Source organism: Dermacentor andersoni, chromosome 1, assembly GCF_023375885.2.
Source record: "Dermacentor andersoni chromosome 1, qqDerAnde1_hic_scaffold, whole genome shotgun sequence".
Taxonomy (NCBI): Eukaryota; Metazoa; Arthropoda; class Arachnida; order Ixodida; family Ixodidae; genus Dermacentor; species Dermacentor andersoni.
Window position 1 is genome coordinate 2,786,270 of NC_092814.1, and position 22,677 is coordinate 2,808,946.

Sequence of the window (22,677 nt, forward strand, 5' to 3'; positions counted from 1 at the left end):
ATTTGTTCTGTGGGCTTATCGCGAAGTGCCGCATGATACCACCGGGGTGGCGCCGTTTAGGCTAGTGTACGGTAGAAACCCAAATGGGCCCCTATCAATAGTGCAACAAACTTGGACGGGTGAAATCGCGGTGCCCTCAACTCTGAGAGAGAAACCTGCCAAGTATTTGCAGCAGCGGCGGGAGCAACTAGAACTAGCCGCGAGTGTAGCTGAGTTGACAGGCACCGAGTGCCAGAGCAAATATGCTGAAGTTTACAATAGGAGGGCACGGACTAAAGAATTTAATGTCGGGGACCAAGTACTCCTCTTTGACACAGATCGGGCAACCAAGATAGCTGCCATAGAAGGCCTTGTGCCACCTCACACAAAGAAAGAGTTGCGAAGTCTGTTGGGGCTTCGTGGGTATTATCGGGACTATGTCTCAAACTACGCCGACGTGGTTAGCCCGCTTACAGCTTTGACAAGGCGAGGGGTTCCTAATTCAATTCCATGGTTGGAAGATGCGCAGTGCGCGCTCGAAAGTCAAAAATTAGCTCTCTGTCAGGCTGTCGTCATGAACACTCCTGAGCCTCATCAGCCGTACTGGCTATTCACTGATGCGTCGGCGACGGCGGCCGGTGCCTGTTTAGCTCAAATGTCAGCGGACGGAAAAGAAAAGCCGATCGCTTTTGCTAGCCATCGCTTTAACCCGACACAGGCGCGCTGGTCGACTATAGAGAGAGAAGCCTTTGCTATTATTTGGGCACTCAAAAAATTTGACTACTGGCTTTTCGGAGCAGTGGTGAATGTTGTCTCTGATCATAACCCATTGTCATATTTGACAACCAGCACCCCACAGGGGGCCAAGTTAGCAAGATGGGCGCTTTCGCTACAGCGCTACAATTTAACGGTGCGTCACCGGAAAGGAACATGTAACGCCAATGCTGATGCATTGTCAAGGCTCTCGAATCGTTCATGGGAGCCAATCGAGCAAAGAGCAGGAAAGAAAGGATAGACAGAAACAGCCATGCCAGCTGGGACAGGCGTGAATGTTCCCGTTCACCCGAAGGATGTGTGCGTGGGACAGTTCAGCCTTGATGGAACTTTCGGTGGTTGCTGTCGTCCATGTGTGCGAGGGTTATAAGACTGTGTACATACTATGTATATACCCTGCATATCTCACTTTTCTGCTGTTGTGCAGTGCAGTGCGTTGGAAAGTGTTCCTGTACATACATGTATTTCTTTTGCATGCTCACTGCCATGAATGTGTTGAGCTTTCGCCCTTTTTCTTTATCGCTGTGAGAAAATTGTTTTTTTTTTCGTGGTCCTTTCAGTTCATTTTCCTGTTCATTACGGGCTCCGCAGCACCCGTGTTGGGCAGCGTATGTCAGTTTTCTTTGACGGAACCTTCAGAGCCTAAATTCTAGGATACAGCGCCCTTTGGCTCTTGTAGCATAGCTGGGCATATTGTCAGCCCAGTATACTCTTTAGGAGGGACGTGTAAGGTCGCTCTGATTGTTCGTGTTCTTAAGTGTCACGAATCGGCCACGTGCTGTGTGTATAGAGAGGGGGAGCACTTCCCCCCCCCCCCCCCCCATGTCAGCGGGGCAACCGTTTCTGTGTTATGTGGGGTCACGGACCGCGCGGTGTTGGGTGACGCGTCGTGGCAGGCGCCAGGAGGGCGAGTCCCGATTCCGGGAAGTCAGTATTGTGCGCAGGGTGTTGGCAGTCCACCGACGCTCACACGAGTCCACACAGACCAGCCTTGAAAGGGACCGCTGTATACGGTATTGTGGGTCTGGCGCCCGAGTACCTGACTAATTCGAGGCGCCGCCGAGGTTAAGAAGGGCTTAGCAATCTTGACCCCGTGCCGCGCGTCCGGAACGCAATCGCCAGCCTTGTTGTTGGGTGCGACTGCCTGTGTGGTGTCGAAGGCCAGCTTACAGTGCACGCTGTAGGGATGCGGTGCACACGTGAAGAGTGCATTCGGACGGCGGCGTCTTGTAAACACGCACTCGGAGAACTTTGTCTTGTAGACAATAAGTTTGAAGGACAAGGAGGGCCATCCGTCTCCCACACGGCCAAACTTTGAGTACAGCGGCACTACGTGGTGTCGATGTCCCTGCTTCCGAGACATTTGCGGCCTAGACGTCGTTGGGATTTGAGGCGGTCTAGCGATAACTTGTTCGGGCCTGGCGTGTTTTGCTGAGCCCGTCACTAACTACGTAGAAACGAGAGGGCAACGGAGTTTTGGGGAGGAAGGAAAAGAGCTTTGTTTTCCAATATGTTTATTTTTAAGAGTAAGCCCATCCCTGTGGGTTGTGGCTTAACAAACGGTTGACTTTGATTGGCAACTGAACCTGTGGGACAGGCCAACGGCCCTACCGCCTTTTTTTCTTTGTATATTTGGGCTATAAAAATCGGGACGACATGCTGTCCCTCAGACTTGGCTGAAATCAGGATTGCTGATAGATCAGTGAGGCTCCGTACTATGTACGTTAAAACGAGTCTGGGCTCTAACAGTCATTGAGAAGGTCGAAGACTGAGACTTTGTTCCTCAATTGTTCAAGTTTGTAATGTATTTGTTTTACCTGCCATGCATATAGAAAAGTTCAACTATAAATATTTCTTGTACATCTGACCTCATCGCTTCCTGCCTGCGTTTGCTCAACTGCCGATCATCGTCCGACTTTACTATGTCCTTTTCTAGGCCGCCACGGTAGATGTAACACACTTGATGGTCCACGCGGTCGCCCGTTGATGTAATCGTTCTCCTGTCCGCTCGAGCGTTCGTTGCCATAGGGGCTGGGTTGAGGCCACAATTCCTACCTGTAACGTCCGTGAAAAACATATTTTGCAGCCGATCAACTGTCGGCTCCGCTGCGGCCGCCGAGTGCGTGTGCGACCGTCCAAAGGGTGCGATGTCCGTTTCTTGTTCGCCACAGTACGTGTACCACACGTGATGCTCCTCGTGGTCGCTGGTTGATCTAATCGTTCTTCTGTCCGCTTAGGCGTTCGTCATCATAGGCGCTGATTTGAGGCCACAATTCTTACCTGTAACGAGCGTGAAAAACATATTTTGCTGCAGATCAACTGTCAGCTCCGTTGCGGCTGCCGAGTGCGTGTGCGACTGTCCAAAGGGGCGATGTCCTTGTGTAGGCCGCCACGGTAGGTGTACCACACGTGATCGTCCTCGTGGTCGCCGATTGATCTAATCAATGTCCTGTCCGCTCGAGCGTGCATCGTCACAGGCGCTGGTTTGAGGCCACAGTTCCAACTTGTAACGTCCGTGAAAAACATATTTTGCTGCCGTCAAACTGTCAGCTCCACTGCGGCTGCCGAGTGTGTGTGCGACAGTCCAAAGGGGGCAATGTCCTTTTCTAGGCCGCCACTGTAGGTGTACCATACGTGATTTTCCAGGTGTCGCCGATTGATCTAATGAATGTCCGGTCCGCTCGAGCGTTCGTCGTCATAGGCGCTGGTTTGAGGCCACAGTTCCAACTTGTAACGTCCGTGAAAAACATATTTTGCTGCCGTTCAACTGTCAGCTCCACTGCGGCTGTCGAGTGCATGTGCGACAGTCCAAAGGGGGGACGATGTCCTTTTCTAGGCCGGCACGGTAGGTTTAACACACGTGATGGTCCGCGTGGTCGCCGGTTGACCTAATCGTTCTCTTGTCCGCTCGAGCGTTCGTCGTCATAGGCGCTGGTTTGAGGCCCCAGTTCCTACCTGTAACGTCCGTGAAAAACATATTTTGCTGCCGTTCAATTGTCAGCTCCACTGCGGCTGCCGAGTGCGTGTGCGACAGTCCAAATGGGGCGATGTCCTTTTCTAGGCCGCCACGGTAGGTGTACCACACGTGACACGACATCGCTTCAAGTATGCCTTCCTCACCAATACCATTGTTGCAGATTGCCACGACATGGGCCTATTGCTACATCATCTTCGGAGCCAACCAACAAGGCGAAACTGGACCGCTCCCAACCTGTGATCTGCCTGCGCACGCAAGGCCTAATATGGATCGTGCTCGACTACTCGTCTGGCAACCTGGAACTGATACTACAGTCGTCACAGCCAACGGGGGATTTAAAAGCCAGCCAGCCACTGTCCGCTTCGGGCACGACATCGCTTCAAGTATGCCTTCCTCACCAATGCCATTGTTGCAGATTGCCACGACATGGGCCTATTGCTACATCATCTTCGGAGCCAACCAACAAGGCGAAACTGGACCGCTCCCAACCTGTGATCTGCCTGCGCACGCAAGGCCTAATATGGATCGTGCTCGACTACTCGTCTGGCAACCTGGAACTGATACTACAGTCGTCACAGCCAACGGGGGATTTAAAAGCCAGCCAGCCACTGTCCGCTTCGGGCACGACATCGCTTCAAGTATGCCTTCCTCACCAATGCCATTGTTGCAGATTGCCACGACATGGGCCTATTGCTACATCATCTTCGGAGCCAACCAACAAGGCGAAACTGGACCGCTCCCAACCTGTGATCTGCCTGCGCACGCAAGGCCTAATATGGATCGTGCTCGACTACTCGTCTGGCAACCTGGAACTGATACTACAGTCGTCACAGCCAACGGGGGATTTAAAAGCCAGCCAGCCACCGTCCGCTTCGGGCACGACATCGCTTCAAGTATGCCTTCCTCACCAATGCCATTGTTGCAGTTTAGTTACCTGGCGGGTGCTGCGTCGGTTAAATCTAGCGATTATTGTATCATAGCGATGTCATGCTCGACAGAGTGGAGTGACGTTTAAGCGGTTGGTTACTTTGTTTGCAAAAATGTACTTTACTTTGTTTGAGCTGTTACTTGTCCTCGCGGGTGACGTCGAGCTGCATCCCGGCCCAATGTCGAAGGTTGAGGCAGACGCCTTCGCTGCTGCCTTGGAACGAATAAATAAGCTTGAAGACGCCGTGGCTGCTATGCAAGCCGATTGTAAAAATTTCCAAAAGGGACAGGCAGCTGCTTTGGAAACTGCACGCAAACATGCAGAAAATGAGAAGGCTTTGCGCAGTGACTTGATACGAGCGAACGAGGAACGCGCTGCCGCCGTAAACGAAATCAAAGTGCTAAATACGAAGCTAGTAGCGTTGGAATCATCTGTGCCATCTCAGCCAGCTGGGGATTCTGGAACGTGTTTGGAAACATTGCGTGACGTTTCCAATCAGCTGTATAAAATATCTTCTAGATGTGAAAATGCGGAAAACCGTATGCGACGATCCAACCTGCTCTTCTTTGGAATAGCAGATGAGGCTAAGGAAAACTGGGCAGCTTCCAAAAAAAAAGTGATACAATTTTGCTCCGAAAAATTGGGTACGGAATTCACGACTGCGCAGTTTGAGAGGGTGCACCGATTAGGGAAGTTTGCGGAAGGCAGGGTGAGGCCTATTATTGCGAAAATGACGTTTTTCAAAGACAAAGGCCGTATCTTGTCTTCTGCACGCAAACTGAAAGGGTCTGTTTTTTCAATACGCGAGGATTTTTCGCCAGCTACCCGGCAGGCAAGAAAGCAGCTAATTGCTTTTGCGAAAACTGAAGCAAAGCCATTTACGTTGTCAACCGATCGACTACGAATTGGGGACGCCATTTATATGTTTGATAGCACTCGGAATACAGTTGTTCCTTGTGTTAAATAGCAGCAAACCACACTGCATGATGTGAAGTGCAGGAAGTCAAAGCCACCTGTCATCGCCCCATCATTATCAATATGTTTCACAAATATCCGTAGTCTGTTGCCTAAACGCGACGATATTGCCTCATTTCTTGATGACTGCAGTTCAGATATTCTTGTTCTTACTGAAACATGGCTACACTCTGAAATAACAGATAATGAAATATTTCCACATGATAGCACATATAACATTTTAAGGTGTGATCGGACCGAAAAGAGAGGTGGTGGCGTACTCCTTGGTATCAAAAGAACAGTTACCTCACAAGGTATTAATGTAGATTCCAGTATTGAGATAGTATCGGCTGAATGTCAAACCTACAGAAACAAGCTACTGATAGGATGTTGTTATCGTCCTCCCGATGCAAACCAGTACTTTCTTGTCGAACTGCGCAATAGTATTTCTAAAGCCCTTGAGCTCTGTCAGGCTGATATCGTCTATGTTTTTGGCGACTTTAATTTTCCATTGATCGACTGGAATAACCTATCATCCTCTTGTCATACATCAATGGAGTTCATTTCTTTAATGTTAGATTTCAATTTATTCCAAATAATTACCCAGCCCACCCGTGGCACTAACATTCTAGATTTAGTTTTCACTAACACCCCTGAAACAATTGGTGAAGTTGTTTGCTTAGACGGTTTCAGTGATCACAAGCTACTACAACTTACCTTTAACATTCCCTTGAAATATACAGGCGTCTCAAACAAAACCATCCGTGATTACAACAGGGGAGACTATGGCAATATTAAGAAAGAACTTGATACTTTTCTTTCTGGCACCTTTTTAGCTTCGTTTTCTGCTCGGTCAGTCAACGAAAACTGGCTTCTGTTTAAAGAAAAGCTGTGTGCTTTAGTGGAAACGTATATCCCCCAAATAAGAATAACAGGTGATAGACAGAACCCTTGGTTCACCAAGCACCTTCGACGGCTAAGAAACACGAAGAAAAGGCTATACGCAACTGCAAAGCGTACAAACTCACCCGTGGTATGGGATAAATATAGCTCATTTTTGAAAGTTTACTGTTCATCTTTAAAAGAGGCTAAAGAAAAATACTTCTCTCAAGATCTACCTTCACTACTTAAAAACAACCCCCGAAAATTCTGGCAGGTGATTTCACCCAATAGTGGCTCACATCACATTTCACTAAGTGATGGGAATCAAGCTCCAATCAGTGACAAGGAATGCCCAGTCGTCTTTAATGAATTTTTTTCATCCATATTTACAGTAGAAGACCATTCTAATCTGCCGGAAGTCACTGATCTAGATTACCAGTACATGCAATCCATCGGTATAACAGAGGATGGTATCACAGGTCTCATAAATAACCTTAAGTTGACTACTTCTTCGGGTGTCGATAATATTAACTCAAAAATTTTAAAGAATACAGTCACGTTATCTAGCAAATTTTTATGCAATATTTTCCGCCAGTCGTTGTCATCAGGCCAGCTTCCCTTAGACTGGAAAATTGCAAAAGTGATACCAGTCCACAAAAATGGTAGCAAGAATTCCCCAGAAAACTATCGGCCGATATCATTGACAAGTATTTGCTGCAAAATGCTTGAACATATCATTGCATCTCACATATATCATCATTTGGAATCAAATAATTTTTTCTTTATTAACCAACATGGGTTTAGGAAAGGTTTGTCATGTGAGACACAGTTACTAGAATTCACTACAGACTTGCATTTTAACATGGACCATAATCTTCAAACAGATTGCTTTTTTCTCGACTTCTCCAAAGCCTTCGACCGTGTGGCTCACTGCCGTTTAATTTCCAAGTTATCCGTTCTCAAATTAGACTGCTTAACGCTCTCCTGGATTCGTAACTTCCTAACAAATCGTCAGCAATTTACAGTCGTTAATAATTTTACGTCACCCCTTGCATATGTCAGTTCCGGTGTACCGCAGGGTAGCGTACTAGGACCCTTGCTTTTTCTTATTTACATCAATGATCTGCCCAATAACATCTCATCCTGCATGCATGTTTTCGCCGATGATTGTATATTATATCGACCAATTCGCAGCCTTGATGACCATCACATTCTTCAAGAGGACCTTCATCTCGTTACCAAATGGTGTGAAGACTGGCAAATGAAACTTAACTCATCTAAATGCCAACTAATGACATTCACGCGAAAAACATCAACTCATAGGTTTTCCTATTATATGAACTCAAATATAATATCTCAGGCATCAGCATATAAATATCTAGGCGTAAATCTTACACCGAGCCTTTCCTGGGCCTTTCACATTGCAACCATATGCGCAAACGCTTCCAAATCTCTTTGGTATATTCGCCGCAACTTGCGTAATAGCCCGTCTAACATCCGTAAATTAGCATTCGTATCATTTGTACGCCCTCAGCTCGAGTTCGCGTCCCCTATATGGTCTCCCTACCATGAATACCTAATCCACATGATAGAAGCCATCCAAAACCGAGCTAGTCGATTTATTTCCCGAAATTACAGCTACCAGTCAAGCATAACTCAAATAAAACTCGACCTTTCCCTTCAATCACTGAGTAGCCGACGTGACATAGCACACCTGTCCTTGCTCCATAGATATGTTCACCAAATCAAGCCACCAAACTTGCCACTGGAACGCGCGTCTTGCACATCACGACGACTTTATAATGATTTAAGTCTCACTCGCATTTATGGCAACACTAACGCATTTAACTTCTCGGCTTTACCACGAGCGATTCGGTTATGGAATTCGCTTCCTAATAGCACTGTCGCTCAAATGAGCAATGATAAATTTAGACAACTACTGAACCTACAGTCTTCATCATAACAAATATCTTCATCTGTACATATGTCATGTCATATAATACGTGACTTTCTTTTTCTTGTTATTGTGGTTTCAATTTTGTTTGCTTTATGTACTCGCGCTATGTACGTTATTTTTCGCAAGTGTTACATCGCCTTTTATGTTAGGGTGAAATGTACTTTTCATTCCTTTCCCGATAACTCTTTGTATTGATTTAGCGTTTTTTTAACACTCTTTTGGAAGCATGTGATCATTACAAACATTTTTAGCTCTCACATTTTTTTGCGCTCATATATCTGTTTTCTCTTGTCATTTGTTCAATTACGCCCCCCTTACTCAATGCTCCCCTTGGGGCCTGTAAGGTACTTTGAAATGAAATGAAAATGAATGAATGATGGTCCACGTGGTCGCCGGTTGTCCTAATCGTTCTCCTGGCTGGTCGAGCGTTCGTCGTCATAGGCGCTGGTTTCAGGCCACAGTTCCTACCTGTAGCGTCCGTGAAAAACATATTTTGCTGCCGTTCGACTGTCAGCTCCACTGCGGCTGCCGAGTGCATGTGCGACAGTACAAAGCGGGTGATGTCTTTTTCTAGGCCGCCACTGTAGGTGTACCACACGTGATGGTGCACGTGGTCGCCGGTTGACCTAATTGTTCTCCTATCCGCTTGGCGTTCGTCATCATAGGCGCTGATTTGAGGCCACAATTCTTATCTGTAACGAGCGTGAAAAACATATTTTGCTGCAGATCAACTGTCAGCTCCACTGCGGCTGCCGAGTGCGTGTGCGACAGTCCAAAGGGGGGGACGATGTCCTTTTCTAGGCCGGCACGGTAGGTTTAACACACGTGATGGTCCACGTGGTCGCCGGTTGACCTAATCGTTCTCTTGTCCGCTCGAGCGTTCGTCGTTATAGGCGCTGGTTTGAGGCCACAGTTCCTACCTGTAACTTCCGTGAAAAACATTTTGCTGCCGATCAACTCTCAGCTACGCTGCGGCTGCCGATTGCATGGGCGACAGTCCAAAGGTGGCGATGTCCTTTTCTAGGCCGCCACTCTAGGTGTAACACACGTGATGGTCCACGTGGTCGCCGGTTGACCTAATCGTTCTCCTGTCCGGTCGAGCGTTCGTCGTCATAGCCGCTGGTTTCAGGCCACAGTTCCTACCTGTAACGTCCGTGAAAAACATATTTTGCTGCCGATCAGCTCTCAGCTCCGCTGCGGCTGCCGAGTGCATGTGCGACAGTCCAAAGGGGGCGATGTCCTTTTCTAGGCCGCCACGGTAGGTGTACCACACGTGATGGTCCTCGTGGTCGCCGGTTCATCGAATCGTTCTCCTGTCCGCTTCAGCTTTCGTCATCATAGGCGCTAATTTGAGGCCATGTTTTCTACCTGTAACGTCCGTGAAAAACATATTTTGCTGCCGACCAACTGTCAGCTCCGCTGCGGCTTCCGAGTGCGTGTGCGACTGTCCAATGGGGGCGATGTCCTTTTCAAGGCCGCTACGGTAGGTGTAACAGACGTGATGGTCCAAGTGGTCGCCGCTTGATCTTATCGTTCTCCTGTCCGCGTGAGCGTACGTCGTCATGGGCGCTGATATGAGGCCACAGTTCCTGCCTGTAGCGTCTGCGAAAAACATATTTTGCTGCCGTTCAACTGCCAGCTCCACTGCGGCTGCCGAGTGCGTGTGCGACCATCCAAAGGGTGCGATGTCCGTTTGTTTTTCGCCACGGTAGGTGTACCACACGTGATGATCCACGTGGTCGCTGGTTGGTCTTATAGTTCTCCTGTCCGCTGGAGCGTTCGTCATCGTAGGCGCTGATTTGAGGCCACATTTCCTACCTGTAACGTCCGTGAAAAACATATTTTGCAGCCGATCAACTGTCAGCGCCGCTGCGGCTGCCGAGTGCATGTGCGCCAGTCGAAAGGGGGCGATGTCCTTTTCTAGGCCGCCACGATAGGTGTACCACACGTCACGTGAGGGTCCACGTGGTCGCCAGTTGACCTAATTGTTCTCCTGTCCGCTCGAGCGTTTGTCGTCATAGGCGCTGGTTTGAGGTCGTAGTTCCTACCTTTAACGTCCGCGAAAAACGTATTTTGCTGCCGTTCAACTGTCAGCTCCGCTGCGGGTGCCGAATGCATGTGCGACAGTCCAAAGGGGGTGATGTCGTTTTCTTGGCTGCCACGGTAGGTGTACCACACGTCACGTGTGGTCCACGTGGTCGCCGGTTGATCTAACCTTTAGTTTCTTTAGTTCCTCACAGCACGGTTTTCGCAAAGGTTTATCCTGTGAAACTCAGCTAGCTAACTTTCTTCATGACTTGCATTTCAATTTGGACCATAATCAAAAACTGATGCCATCTTCATAGATTTCTCAAAGGCTTTCGATAAAGTGTCTCATGAACTTCTACTAATTAAACTTTCTGGTCTACGTATCCACCCTCATGTTCTTAACTGGATTGAAGCTTTTCTGATCAATTGTTCCCAATCCGTCTTTGTTAATGAACACATTTCTAACCATCTCCCAGCAACGTCTGGTGTTCTCCAAGGGTCGATACTTGAGCGCCTGTTGTTCCTAATATACCTAAATGACTTGCCTTTACGCGTGACAGGTCAGATTCGTATGTTTGCCGATGGCTGCGGCATTTATCATTCCATCACTAACCCTTCTGAGCAGCAAGCTCTTCAAAATGATTGTAACTGTATTAAGTATGGTGTGACCAGTGGCTCATCACACTTAACCCCACTAAATGTAAATCAGTATCTTTCTCACGTCGTCGTAATTCCTTATCTTTTCCTTACGCAGTCGGTAACGTTACAGTGTAAAGTGTCGAAACATATAATCACTTAGGAGTAAAATTGCCATATGATCTAACATGGTGCCCGCATATTACTAACATAGCGTCTGCTAACAGAACAGTTGGCTTTCTAAAACGTCATTTACACGAGTCACGCGCCTGAGCACTGAAAGTTGCTGACTTACAAATCCATTATCAGGCTTGAGTACGCCGCAGCCAACTGGGGTCTGCATCAGGTGTGCCTGCACTTGAGGCAGTGCAGAATCGAGCAGCCTGATTCATTCATTCGTCCTATTGCTATCATACCAGTGTATCATCCTTAAAAGCAGAATCATTTTTGTTGTCTCCCGCACTTGGTCGCCGCATCGAATCTCTGGCCCTGTTCCATAAGTTTTATCACAGCACCCGTGACCGTCCAAGCTTTATCATTCCACCAGCCCGCACATCTTATCGTACCGGCCTTCAAGACGTCCGGCCACGGAGCTGGACTACTCCTTCATTCCACGCACAGCATCCGATTGGAATGACCTTTCCCGCAGCGTTGCCGCTATCACCTGCCTGACAATATTGCTTCAAAATGTAACAGACTACCTGTCGAGAAATTACTATGTGGTTATCTTTGTAAAAAAAAGTTTATTTTTCTGCATATCCAACCCTTATGTAACACCCCCTAGAGGGGTGTACGGTAGCGCGATTAAAAGACGGGACACACACAGGTGTGTGTCCCTGTGTGTCTTCTTTTGCCCGTCTATTAATCGCCCTACGGTACAAACCTTGAAGGTGCATTACCAACAAGCCCACATTGCAACCCTCGTGACCCCCTAGAGGGGTCACCTCTTAAAGGGACCATAAAGTGAAAAATGATTTCTTCTGGATCAGTAAATTACTGTTCTACAGCACTAAAAATGCCACTGTTACAACGATAAGACGTTTGGTAAGCCAGAAAAAGCGCAAGAACGAAATACGGGTGGTAACGCCTACTTCAGTTCCCGCACCTGGGGGCTGTGACGTCTTGGATTTTGATGGCATCTTCTAGGGCCTACAAATTATATATAGCTGTACAGATTGACTACATTGTGTTCTAAGGGAACCAAATATTAAACGTAGCAAGTTTCGGGAACCTTTATTCAGCCAACACGGCCAAATACGAAAACATACTTTGGAATCCCTGACGCCACGCTGACGTACCGGCTCTGGGGTTACGGCGCGAAGTTCAAGTACTGATACTTGGACCTTCATTTTCTCATCTAATAATCAAACTAGTTGTTTGAAATGACTGCCTGCAGGCTTCTCAAACAATGCTGCGTTAGTCTTAACTGATTTGTTGAGTCGCTTTAGTGTCCCTTTAAGGTAATAGAATAAAATGAAACCATCTGTTCACTAGTCGGACAGAGAAATAGGGTGCCCTCTGGCGTAGATGTTAGCTGTGAAAACTACAAATCAATGTGCGATTTTTTCTTCAGAAATTACGTGCAGATCAAAGCAGTGACATTCCCTGCTCGAATGTTTGCGCCCGTTCAGACCAAGCGATCCCCGGCGCTAGCATGTTTCGTAAGCCCTTGGCAACATCCGTACGTTTCAGGGTAATTTTCGTGAAACTTTTTTTCTAAATCTGCACTACGATATGAACAACGAATGTCAAGAAAACACTTTTATTATTTTTGTCGCTGCACTAATCACCCTGTGCTACGCATAACACGAACCATACGAATGCGCCAAGCGCCCGACTACCCTTTCGAGGCGTACTGGGCAAACGCTCCTTCATAAATTTGACTTCTGCGCGTACATAGACAAAAGAACAGAAAGAACGACGACGACAAGGGCTGATTTCCAACCGAAGTTTTATTTTAAATAAGCGGCCTATATAACCAAGAAACCAAGGCCCCCCTCCAAAACACGAAGCCGGCATGAGTACGTGTACAAAATTCAAACGAACCATAATCGTCTACTTTAGGAGCGCACGTGCAATCTCAAGTAAAGCAAGCTAACTGTTAAAGTAATTGGTGGCTTACTAAAGCCTAGTTAACCTCAGCGATCGCTTCAAGGATAGGCCTAGTGTTTTCATTAGGATGCCTGGTCTTTTCAAAGAACGGAATAGAGCCGCATTCTGCACAGTGGACGTCTAGAAACCCCTGTGCGCACCTTATTGCTATCTTCTTGCAGTCTAACATTTCTGCCTGTCTGCCCTATACAAGACAGACCGTTGGAAGTCAGCGCTTGTCATCGTTGTTCTTTCGGTCCTTTGTCTATTTACACGCCGTAGTCAAATTTGCAATAGAGTACGAACTAGCCCTTACCCAAACCGTGCTCCGTTGTGTAAGGTCCCGCGACTGCGCCAACGGTCCTTCCTGCGTAAGCGCTGTTTAATTGCGGATGAACAAGAGGCCGCAATTTTCAACACATTCTTCCGTGCACTGGGATACGATACGAGAGTACCAGAGGCCGGGAACAAAGGAAGCACGAATGGTTGACCAACAGTGGCGCACCGCACGGCAGCGGCCGACTGGCGTTGCGCAGGAGTTAAGTGACTCAACTATCACATCGGCCATCCGCAATGCAGCGCTCAAGGACTGACAAAATGACGTCAACTCCTCATGATACAGGCACCAAAAACGGTTTCAAGAGCGGGATGAACGTCATGGCTGCCGCTTTGTTTGCATCGCTGCCTTTGGCTCCATTAAGCGTGATCGCATGGATGGTGGCGGCGTAGTATTTTCATGTTATGCGAGTTATGCGGCGTGTTTCAACAACGTTGCTTTCAGCAGTGAGGACAGTAACCTGCGGAGCAGCCGTATCAACCGGTAAGGGCCGTGAAATCGGTTTGAAATTCGCAGCACATGGTCGTTTGGTTTGTGAATATTACAAGGTGTTGGGGTTTTTCAGCAGCGCAATCGACGACGCATTTGGTGTCGAGTGGTGCCGTCGACGCAATTTGTTCTGGCTTGTGTGCCGTTCATGAGCGTCTCTCAATCGGCTGCCACGCCGGCTCTCTTGCGTCAGGCCGCTGTCGCGAGATCTTGCGGAAACTGCTCGCGTTCGGTCGGTGCGCTTTGCAAAAGTGTTTCTCATTTGTTGGCCGCGTGCGCCAGGATGTGCTGCGTGATGTCATTTGAACAGCCCGCTTCAATGTAGGGACATTTTGGTTCGGCGCAAAACGTTGCCTCGCGGGCACACCAATTACTTTGCTATTTCTCCTTTAATTAGAAATTCAGTTTAGACAATGGTCACTAAGTTGTGACGCTAATTAGATTTTTTTGCCACTGTTGCGCAAATATGAGAACATGAAGCTCTCAGCATCCAGTGCACAAGTTGTGAAAGACTTGGGGCAAATAATTTTTCATAGCACCAATTGGGCATTGATCGTATGACAGTTTTAGTGATCGATGGTTATGTAATTTAATTATATTGTATTTATTTATTACAAGTTGCGAAAGGTTTTCACTGCTATTTCGGCTATTTATTCACCGATTTATTTGCACTGTGTTTTGTGCTGCTGCTTTGTTTTTTTTTTTTGCAATTAGCATGCGTAGCCAATTTCACGCCTACCTGCTACGGTTTGACAAAAACAGTCACAACATCCTCTTAACATGGCTAATAAAAAGCGACTAGCATATTAAATGAAAGACTAGCACATCGCATTGATCTAGTGCGCTTCGTAAAAGTCTGCATAGCACATCATACAGTACTTATTTGGGCGAGTTGGTTCATGTTGAAAGACATGGGTAACAGTGCAAACAGACCAACACAAGAAGGGAGAGACGTACACACAAACGCTGACTAACAATCACTTTTATTGGCAAGGATAGCACACCTTATACATGCCAGAGTGAAGCAAGGGAAATGAAGGGGAAAACACGCGAAGGGTGATACCGTGTCAACGACGCAAGAGCAATACAGCCAAGCAAGTGCAACAAAGCGCAAACAATTATTTTCCTTTTTCTTTTTCTTTTCAATCCGAACCCCCCGATAGCCGCATCCAGAATATGAAATTCAGCAGCAAAGAGAGCAAGGGAAAGAGTGCTAAAGCACTTACTACCTAATTTTCTAATGTGGTAGGCTTCTAGACTGATGCGCGCGGTCTTGTCACTCCTCTTTCCTAGAATCGACGTCTCTTTCAATCGGGCCACACAATCCGTGCACTTGCTAACGTGCGCAACTAAGTGTGCGCATTTATCATCTAGTTTTCCCGTTTTTGAGCGTGTTTCCCTAAACCGTCATTGATACCAGTTTTGCCGACGTAAAACAACACACATGACATGGGAATGCAATACATCACTCCAGTGGAACATTTAAAAAACGGCGGTTAGTGGTTCTTCTGGCACCGACGTTTTCTGGCGTTACAGATACGTGAACACAACTTTCCCAGCTTTTCGGGCGGAGCAACAAACTGGCCTGCGCTTGCCTACTTGCCACATTCTTAAGATTGTGGGGAAGTCTATGGATGTAAGGGACCACCTTAGGCTTAGGTGCCTTCCGTTGATCTCCAGCCGGTGTACTTCCCGATTCACGCTAGAATTTCTCGATCCCGACACCATGACTGGGCTACACACTGACGCTAGCGGTGTGGGCGTCGGCGCCGTCCGCGTTCAACTTCATTATGGGCGCCAGCACGTCGTTGCATACGCAAGTGGGACACTGACGAGAGCGGAGCGAAATTACACTGTCACCGAATTGGGATGCCTGGCAGTAGTCTTGGCCATCCAGAAGTTCCGGCCATATCTGTACGGTCGCCATTTCAAGATAATGACGGATCATCATTCCCTTTGATGGCTTGTTGGACTGCGGGATCCTTCTGGACGGCTGGCACTTTGGGGGTTGCGCCTTAAAGAATATGCCTTTTCTGTTGGCTGCAAGAGCGGTCGATGTCATACCGATGCCGACTGCTTTTCTTGTCTCCCGTCGCACACTCCACCGCTAACGATGATGACTTCGACGACTATCTTTCCAGCATTACCGAGTTTCCTGACCTCAGTACCTTTAAATGTGAGCAACGTCGTGATCCTACACCCATACCCCTATTAGAGGTGGCCCGCACGTCAGGTCAGACAACGCCCTTCACGCTGTGTGACGGCCTGCTTTACAAAAACAATTACTCTGCCGAAGGCGCTTTCTTGCTCCTGGTCGTTCCCAAATGCCTGCGTACTGCTATTCTTCGCGTCATGCATGATGACATCACATCGGGTCACCTTGGTTTTTGCTCGCACGCTTCATCGATGACGCCAGCGCTTCTATTGGCCGAAGCTATAGAAAAGCACAAGACCGTACATTGCAAGTTGCCCAGGTTGACAATGTCATAAGGAGCCGGCGACGCCTCCTGTATGCTTTTTGCAACCAGTGAATTCCCCTATCTTACCATTTGAAAAAGTTGGTATTGATTTGCTCGGCCCCCTTCTTAAGAGCTCTACCGGCCGTCGCTGGATTATTGTGTGCGTCGACTACTTGATGCACTATACTGAGACTGGCGCTTACCTCTGGTATCGCCGCCGATGTGTCGTGCTTTCTGCTTCATTTTGTCATCCTGCGTCACGGCACTCCACATGTTCTTATAAGTGACCGTGGACGGCAATTCACCGCCGACGTTGTTGAGGAACTGCTGCGCTTTGGCGGTTCTACGTATCGGCATTCACGGCCGTACCTCACCCACAAACAAATGGCCACACCGAACGCACGAATCGTATAATGGTGGATCCACACTATGGACGGCTCCGCGAAAATCTGTTCCGCGGACGCTTATTCCGCCGCCAGTCCGGCTGCTAAGCGCATCCACACGACGGATGGAGTGAGCAGACGACCGCACCGGATAAATAAAGATGGTGGCACCGCCCGAAGCGACTGCCGTCCGCCTCGATCCTGTCAAGTCGTCGTCGTCGTCCGCTGTGTGACCCGTAACTTTCAAACTGAGGCTTGCATTTGGTTTACATTTGTGTCCAGAAGCTTCGACAGCAAAGTATTCGTGATGAGTGGGCACCGTTTCCGAAATCCATACTCAGATTTTCGGCGTGTAGGCTTAGAGTGGCTGTATTGGCTTAACATGGCCTCGAAGATGTTGAGGTGGCCCGGGCAGATCTCAGTGGTCGTAAGTTCCAAATGTTTGCTTGTTTCTACCCGCTCTAGATGACGCCATTGGTGTAATAAAGACTTTGTCATACGTGTTTTTCACTCTGAATGGAGATCGAAAGGAAACGACGGTTGGCCGCGATGGCTGTTTTGTCCAAATTGGATCATGACGAGTACTTGGTTCATCGAAAGAGGTCTTGTTGGCAAAAGGACTATATCGCCAAAAAGCATCTCGGTATGTAAAACCACTTGTACCCAGAGCTGTTGGTCAGTGACATTGAGGAATACCGGAGGCTGCTTCGAGTGACAAGAGAGCAGATTCTTTAGTTGCTGCCAAATCGTCTCTTTCGCTCTCGTGTCCGCGTAATCAGTGAGAGTCATGTCCCACAACGCGGGAAACTGCTCCACGAGATGCAAGAAAAAGAAAGTTGCCTCGTCGATCAAGTTCAACGCAGTCGCTCTTGTGCGAGTCGCGCGCGCAAACAGGCACGAATGGTGTCAACAGCGATAAAGCTGTTTCAGAAAGATCCCAAAGCCGCGCTTGTTGCGAGACTGTAGAGCGCGCTAGGCTAAGTCGGCAGCATTCGACCCCCACAATCCGGATGCGAAAAATAGCTCGGCATTTTGCGTCCGTGAGGGTCGCAGACGGCACGAATCCGTGACGTGTAGTCACGTGATGCACCGTACGTCGCGGAAAAGACGGATTTAGTCCGTCGTGTGGATCCACCATAAACCAACATGTTCTCACTGTACGTCTCAGCTGATCACAGGAATTGGCATGCCGTGCTGCCCTTTGTCACGTACACATGCAATACAGCGAAGCACGAAGTAACCGGGTATGCGCATTTCTATCTGTTGTACGCTCGCAGTCCCCAAACGTCCTTGGACACGATTTTGCCATTGACACTGAACGAAGGCGCATCCATTCCGCACACACTGTGTCGTACCGAAAAAGCGCGTCAGCTAGCTCGCTTAAGAACGCTCTCTTGGCAAGTTTCAACCAGGGCACGCTATGACGCCCGGCATATACATGTCACTTTCGCTCCTGGCGATCGCGTGTTACTGTGGACACTTCTACAGAAGAAAGGCTTCTATCGCAAGTTGATCTCAACGCACAGCGGTCCATTCGTGATACACAGGCGATTAAGCGACGTCAACTAACGTCATCGCAAAACTGACCTTGAAAATTATAACGGCGCTAACACAAAGGAACAAGGATGAGAGACAAGTGCTGAGTCTGCGCTTGTGTCTCGTCCTTGTTCCTTTGTGGTTGCATGTGTTAGCGCTGTTATAATTTTCGAATCAAGCATGCACCAGTTCGCCCAGAAAATAGTTTTAACGAAACTTACCGCCAATAATTTTTTATGGGGTTTTACGTGCCAAAACCACTTTCTGATTATGAGGCACGCCGTAGTGGAGGACTCCAGAAATTTTGACCACCTGGGGTTCTTTAACGTGCACCTAAGTCTAAGCACACGTGTGTTTTCGTATTTCTCCCCCATCGAAATGCGGCCGCCGTGGCCGGGATTCGATCCCGCGAGCTCGTTTACCGCCAATAATCGCCGGTCGTGGAAGACTCAAGTGGTTCATGTGACCCGCCTGCAACTCTACCACCATAAGGTTCTCGAACCAAGAACTGCCAATTATGTGGTTCGCTAACTCGCTCGACGAGCTTCGTCTGTGGTGGAGGAAAATGTTGCGCTGCGCGGCGGTGCCGAAGAAGAGCAGATTGAAGAACTCCGCGCGGGGAGCGAAAAATGCCCGACTGCCTGCGATCTCGTCTCTACGGCCCTCGATTATCTTGTAAATAAATCCGTCTCATCCGTAACAATATCTTGAAGTTTTTTATCAGTGCCGTAGGGGCAGTTGTTTTAGTGTCAAATTTAAAGGCAGCCATAGTTTCATACATTTTCTGATATTTTGAAAGTGTCACCGAATTCGAGATACTTACCATCAACGGTGAATTCGTGCAATGTCGGCACCGAGCACCGCTATCAGATGAGACGACCACCAAGTTTCAAACAGCGCCTCACCCAGTCGCGGCACTATTTACCTGAAATGGTTCAGCACATGCCATCATCATTCAAACTTTGCCCGGCAGCGGGACGCCCTTGATGCCTCGAGTGGCTTTTGTAATTCGATTACCAGTATTTTCAAGGTTTTGAAAAATCGGATGTGCCTTGAGATGTGACTGCCTCCAAATTAGCCATTTATAAAGTGCCCCTAAAGCACTCGTAAAAAAGTAAATGGATGAATGTTAGGTAATTATAGTCTTCGCAAGGGCACGCTATTAGCGATAAAGTATGTTCGCCTAGCCCAGGAACTCGTCTGCAAAAATGCCACGCTCGCTGCGCTTACCACTTGTTTATGAAAAATCTACATGGTGTAAACGTCAGGTCCATGCGTGAATATGTGCTATATTACTAAAATAAAGGGGGTCACAGAATGCGTTGCTCAGAATGCGGTTACAGCCCTTCAGGAAATGTGACGACGTCCGTCTGCTTTTTCGTCTACATGAGCTCCGGATTTTCCTTTCTCAACTGTCCCAATATTTTTTTTTGACTATGATCGAGCCAGCTTTCCGTACCGTGGCGATTCTTCTTAATTGCGTATGCTTCCTGTGTTATGCAGAGAGTGAGACAAAATTGATAGAAACATTGGGTTATTGCAGGTGGGCCCTTATCGGCCAGGATTCGATCCTCGCAGGATTAGCAGCAGAACGTCGAAGGCACTATGCCACCACCGCGTGACAAATGTGCACTTGTGGAACGTGCATCTGTGCGCTTCGCACGACGTCACCTCTTTGAAAATGCTCGGCCGGCCCTGTTAAACTGCGGGGAAATTTACTACTGCATTGATGCGTATGATTCATACAGCCAAGGCGCATCAAGTGGTCTTTGACGGATTATTTCGTGCAACCACTCTGCATATTGGTACGTTATACTGACGGTGAAGAACGCAGTAGTAAATCTGTGAGTCACGACTGACTTTTTATTGGGCGAACTTGTGCCCAGAAAAAATCCAGTGACACTCTGCGCACAATGATAGCCGCGAGCGCTGTCGGCAATCGTCGCTAACTGATGTGCGGCTCAGACGCCTCGGCACTCGACTCATGGAAGGCTCCAGCCTAAGCTCACGCACGAGTTGTAGAAAGCACGATTCGCATCACGCATGCAATCTGATTACAAAAGGTTCTGCGACAGCACAGATAACAGATCGAATCGGCTACAGGATTGTTGTGATACATGCAGGTGCGTCCTGCGTGCACCTAGCAATAACGATTAACATTTTTAACCGGTAAAAAGCGGCCACCGGAAAAATGACCAACACATGTCAATGTGATCTACTCCCCAGGAAAGGCAACTGGAGCAGTTCTTCTCGCTCTTCTACCTGTCAATCAACGCCGGCAGCCTGCTGTCAACATTCATCACACCAATTCTGCGAGGTATGTGCCAGCGTTCGCAATATTGAAATGTGCTTGCGCCGTGCTCTGATTGAGCAGCACACGATAAAACAGTTTTCCTTACCGTTCGTGCTGATCTGAAAGGTCTCTCACCAGGTTTGGTTATGTTTAACAAGCAAACGTAGCCTACACATGTAACACACTAACGATCGCACCTGCAATGTATGCACCGATGTGCACCCGCAACATTTCAGACGGTGCACTCCTTCCCTTTCAAGGCTCCTACCACTCAAGAGAGAGCCCCGGTTCAATATTGAACGAATGCGAAGGCTCCGCTAGGTGGGACACGGACTTTTGTAGCGGCACAGGGATGGCCATAAGAGTGACGCGTGGCCAGAGTGAGGCGTGGCCATTTTGCTTTCGATCATGAACGAATTGGAAAAATTATTGAGTGAAACCCCTCTTTGACGGCGTTTTACAACTTCCTGTGTACAACAAACATTCCCAATTGGCCCTGGGGAGCTCGATGCATTCATTTAATCTGTTATTTTATCATCATTAATAGCGCCGTCTATAGCAGAAAAGACTTCAGAGTCCACACCGAGATAATTAGGTGATTAGCAGCAGACTCAAGTTTTCCTCTATTGAGGACTGTCCAAGCTGGCCCTAGCGACGCTTGGTTCGAATGTTTGATCTTCGTCCCACTGGATGACCTGTAGTGGGCGGAGTACACCGATAACTGAACACACGAGCCAAGTGGTACTGACAATGGAACTCATGTTCAGCAGCACAACTTCATAGGCACTTTTTCGGCGGTTCAAAAGACGTACGTCACGCTTCATCTTCAATGTGTTTGCATGGTTCAGTGGGACCGTCAATGGGCAAGTGAACATCTCCTATTCATGCTAACGGTTCTACTTGGTCAATTTTGCATGGTAAGAAAAGAACGCTCAGAGAGTGCCTGCTTACGTAGTGCTCGTCTTTCGCTTGGTTGCAACGCTTTCTACATATCTTAGTACCAAGTAAGCATTCATCCTTCAATGTGCATAAACCATAGTGAATGCTCCTAGGCAACATTACGAAAAACATACGAAACATTTGACGCACACAACCTCGGAAACAGGAAAATTCAAGAGGCCTAGCTGAAATTTATTTCTCACTCGCCAAGTAACAATGGTTGATTCATTCGTACCCATTAAAAAAACCTTGGACAGAGCTTTAATGCTCCAAATATGCGATGCCATATGCAGATGTCTCGGAAGATGCGACGCGTGTCACCTTGTACACGCTCGTAAATGAGCCTGATAAATGTGTTAAACTAGCGTCATTTTGATACATTCGTCAAAGTGCAATTTTTGGGGCACAATGTGTGAAGGCGCACGAAGCACAGCTCGAGTTTTCCATGAAGCGGGTCAAGTGCGAGAACAATGCTATAATTGCGCCACTGACGGTGGGTCCAGCACAGCATCTCAATGCTCTAACCGTGAGGACACGATTGGACACATGTTTCCAAGTCACTCTTTGAAACGTCTGAAGCGTGCGTGACATCTCGGGCTTGGGAGACGCCGTGTTAGCCGTAATCGCACAGCCGTCGAACGCACCTTCCCGTCTCGCCACCGTCGTAGGTTTCCTCGGCGCTTTCTTGCTCAAAAACGGTGTCGATGTTAATTGGTGCCGTAACGGGATGGACGACCGGCCTGTGGGATTATTGCTACCACCGAGTAAGCGGCGCAACGAACCTCACAACTCGCCCAGCTCCCTATTGCTGCAGGGTGGAAACGTTCACCGCAGCTTTTCAATTCGGCACTCATACGCCGGCTCATCTGTGGACCATGGCTTTGTCCTTGCACGGTGCGGATTATGCATTTGCCTCTCTGTTTTATGTCGCGCTCTATGTGACCGTGCAAGTGTAGGCCAGGTTAATAATTATGCTGCATAACGTGTCTGAAGTACATTGTAGCGGTGCATTGCCAAGTGTGTATCTCATTGTGA

The 22,677-nt window shown here is 48.0% G+C and overlaps 1 protein-coding gene across 1 annotated transcript in view; it reads left to right on the forward strand.

Annotated features, from left to right (window-relative positions):
• The window catches only part of LOC126545625 (solute carrier family 15 member 1), an 809,365-nt gene that overhangs the window by 482,415 nt on the left and 304,273 nt on the right, over positions 1-22,677 (forward strand). The window contains exon 7 of the mRNA XM_072286047.1: positions 20,637-20,727. Coding sequence (XP_072142148.1) covers positions 20,637-20,727 — 91 coding nt within the window. The remainder of the gene's footprint in view (positions 1-20,636; positions 20,728-22,677) is intronic.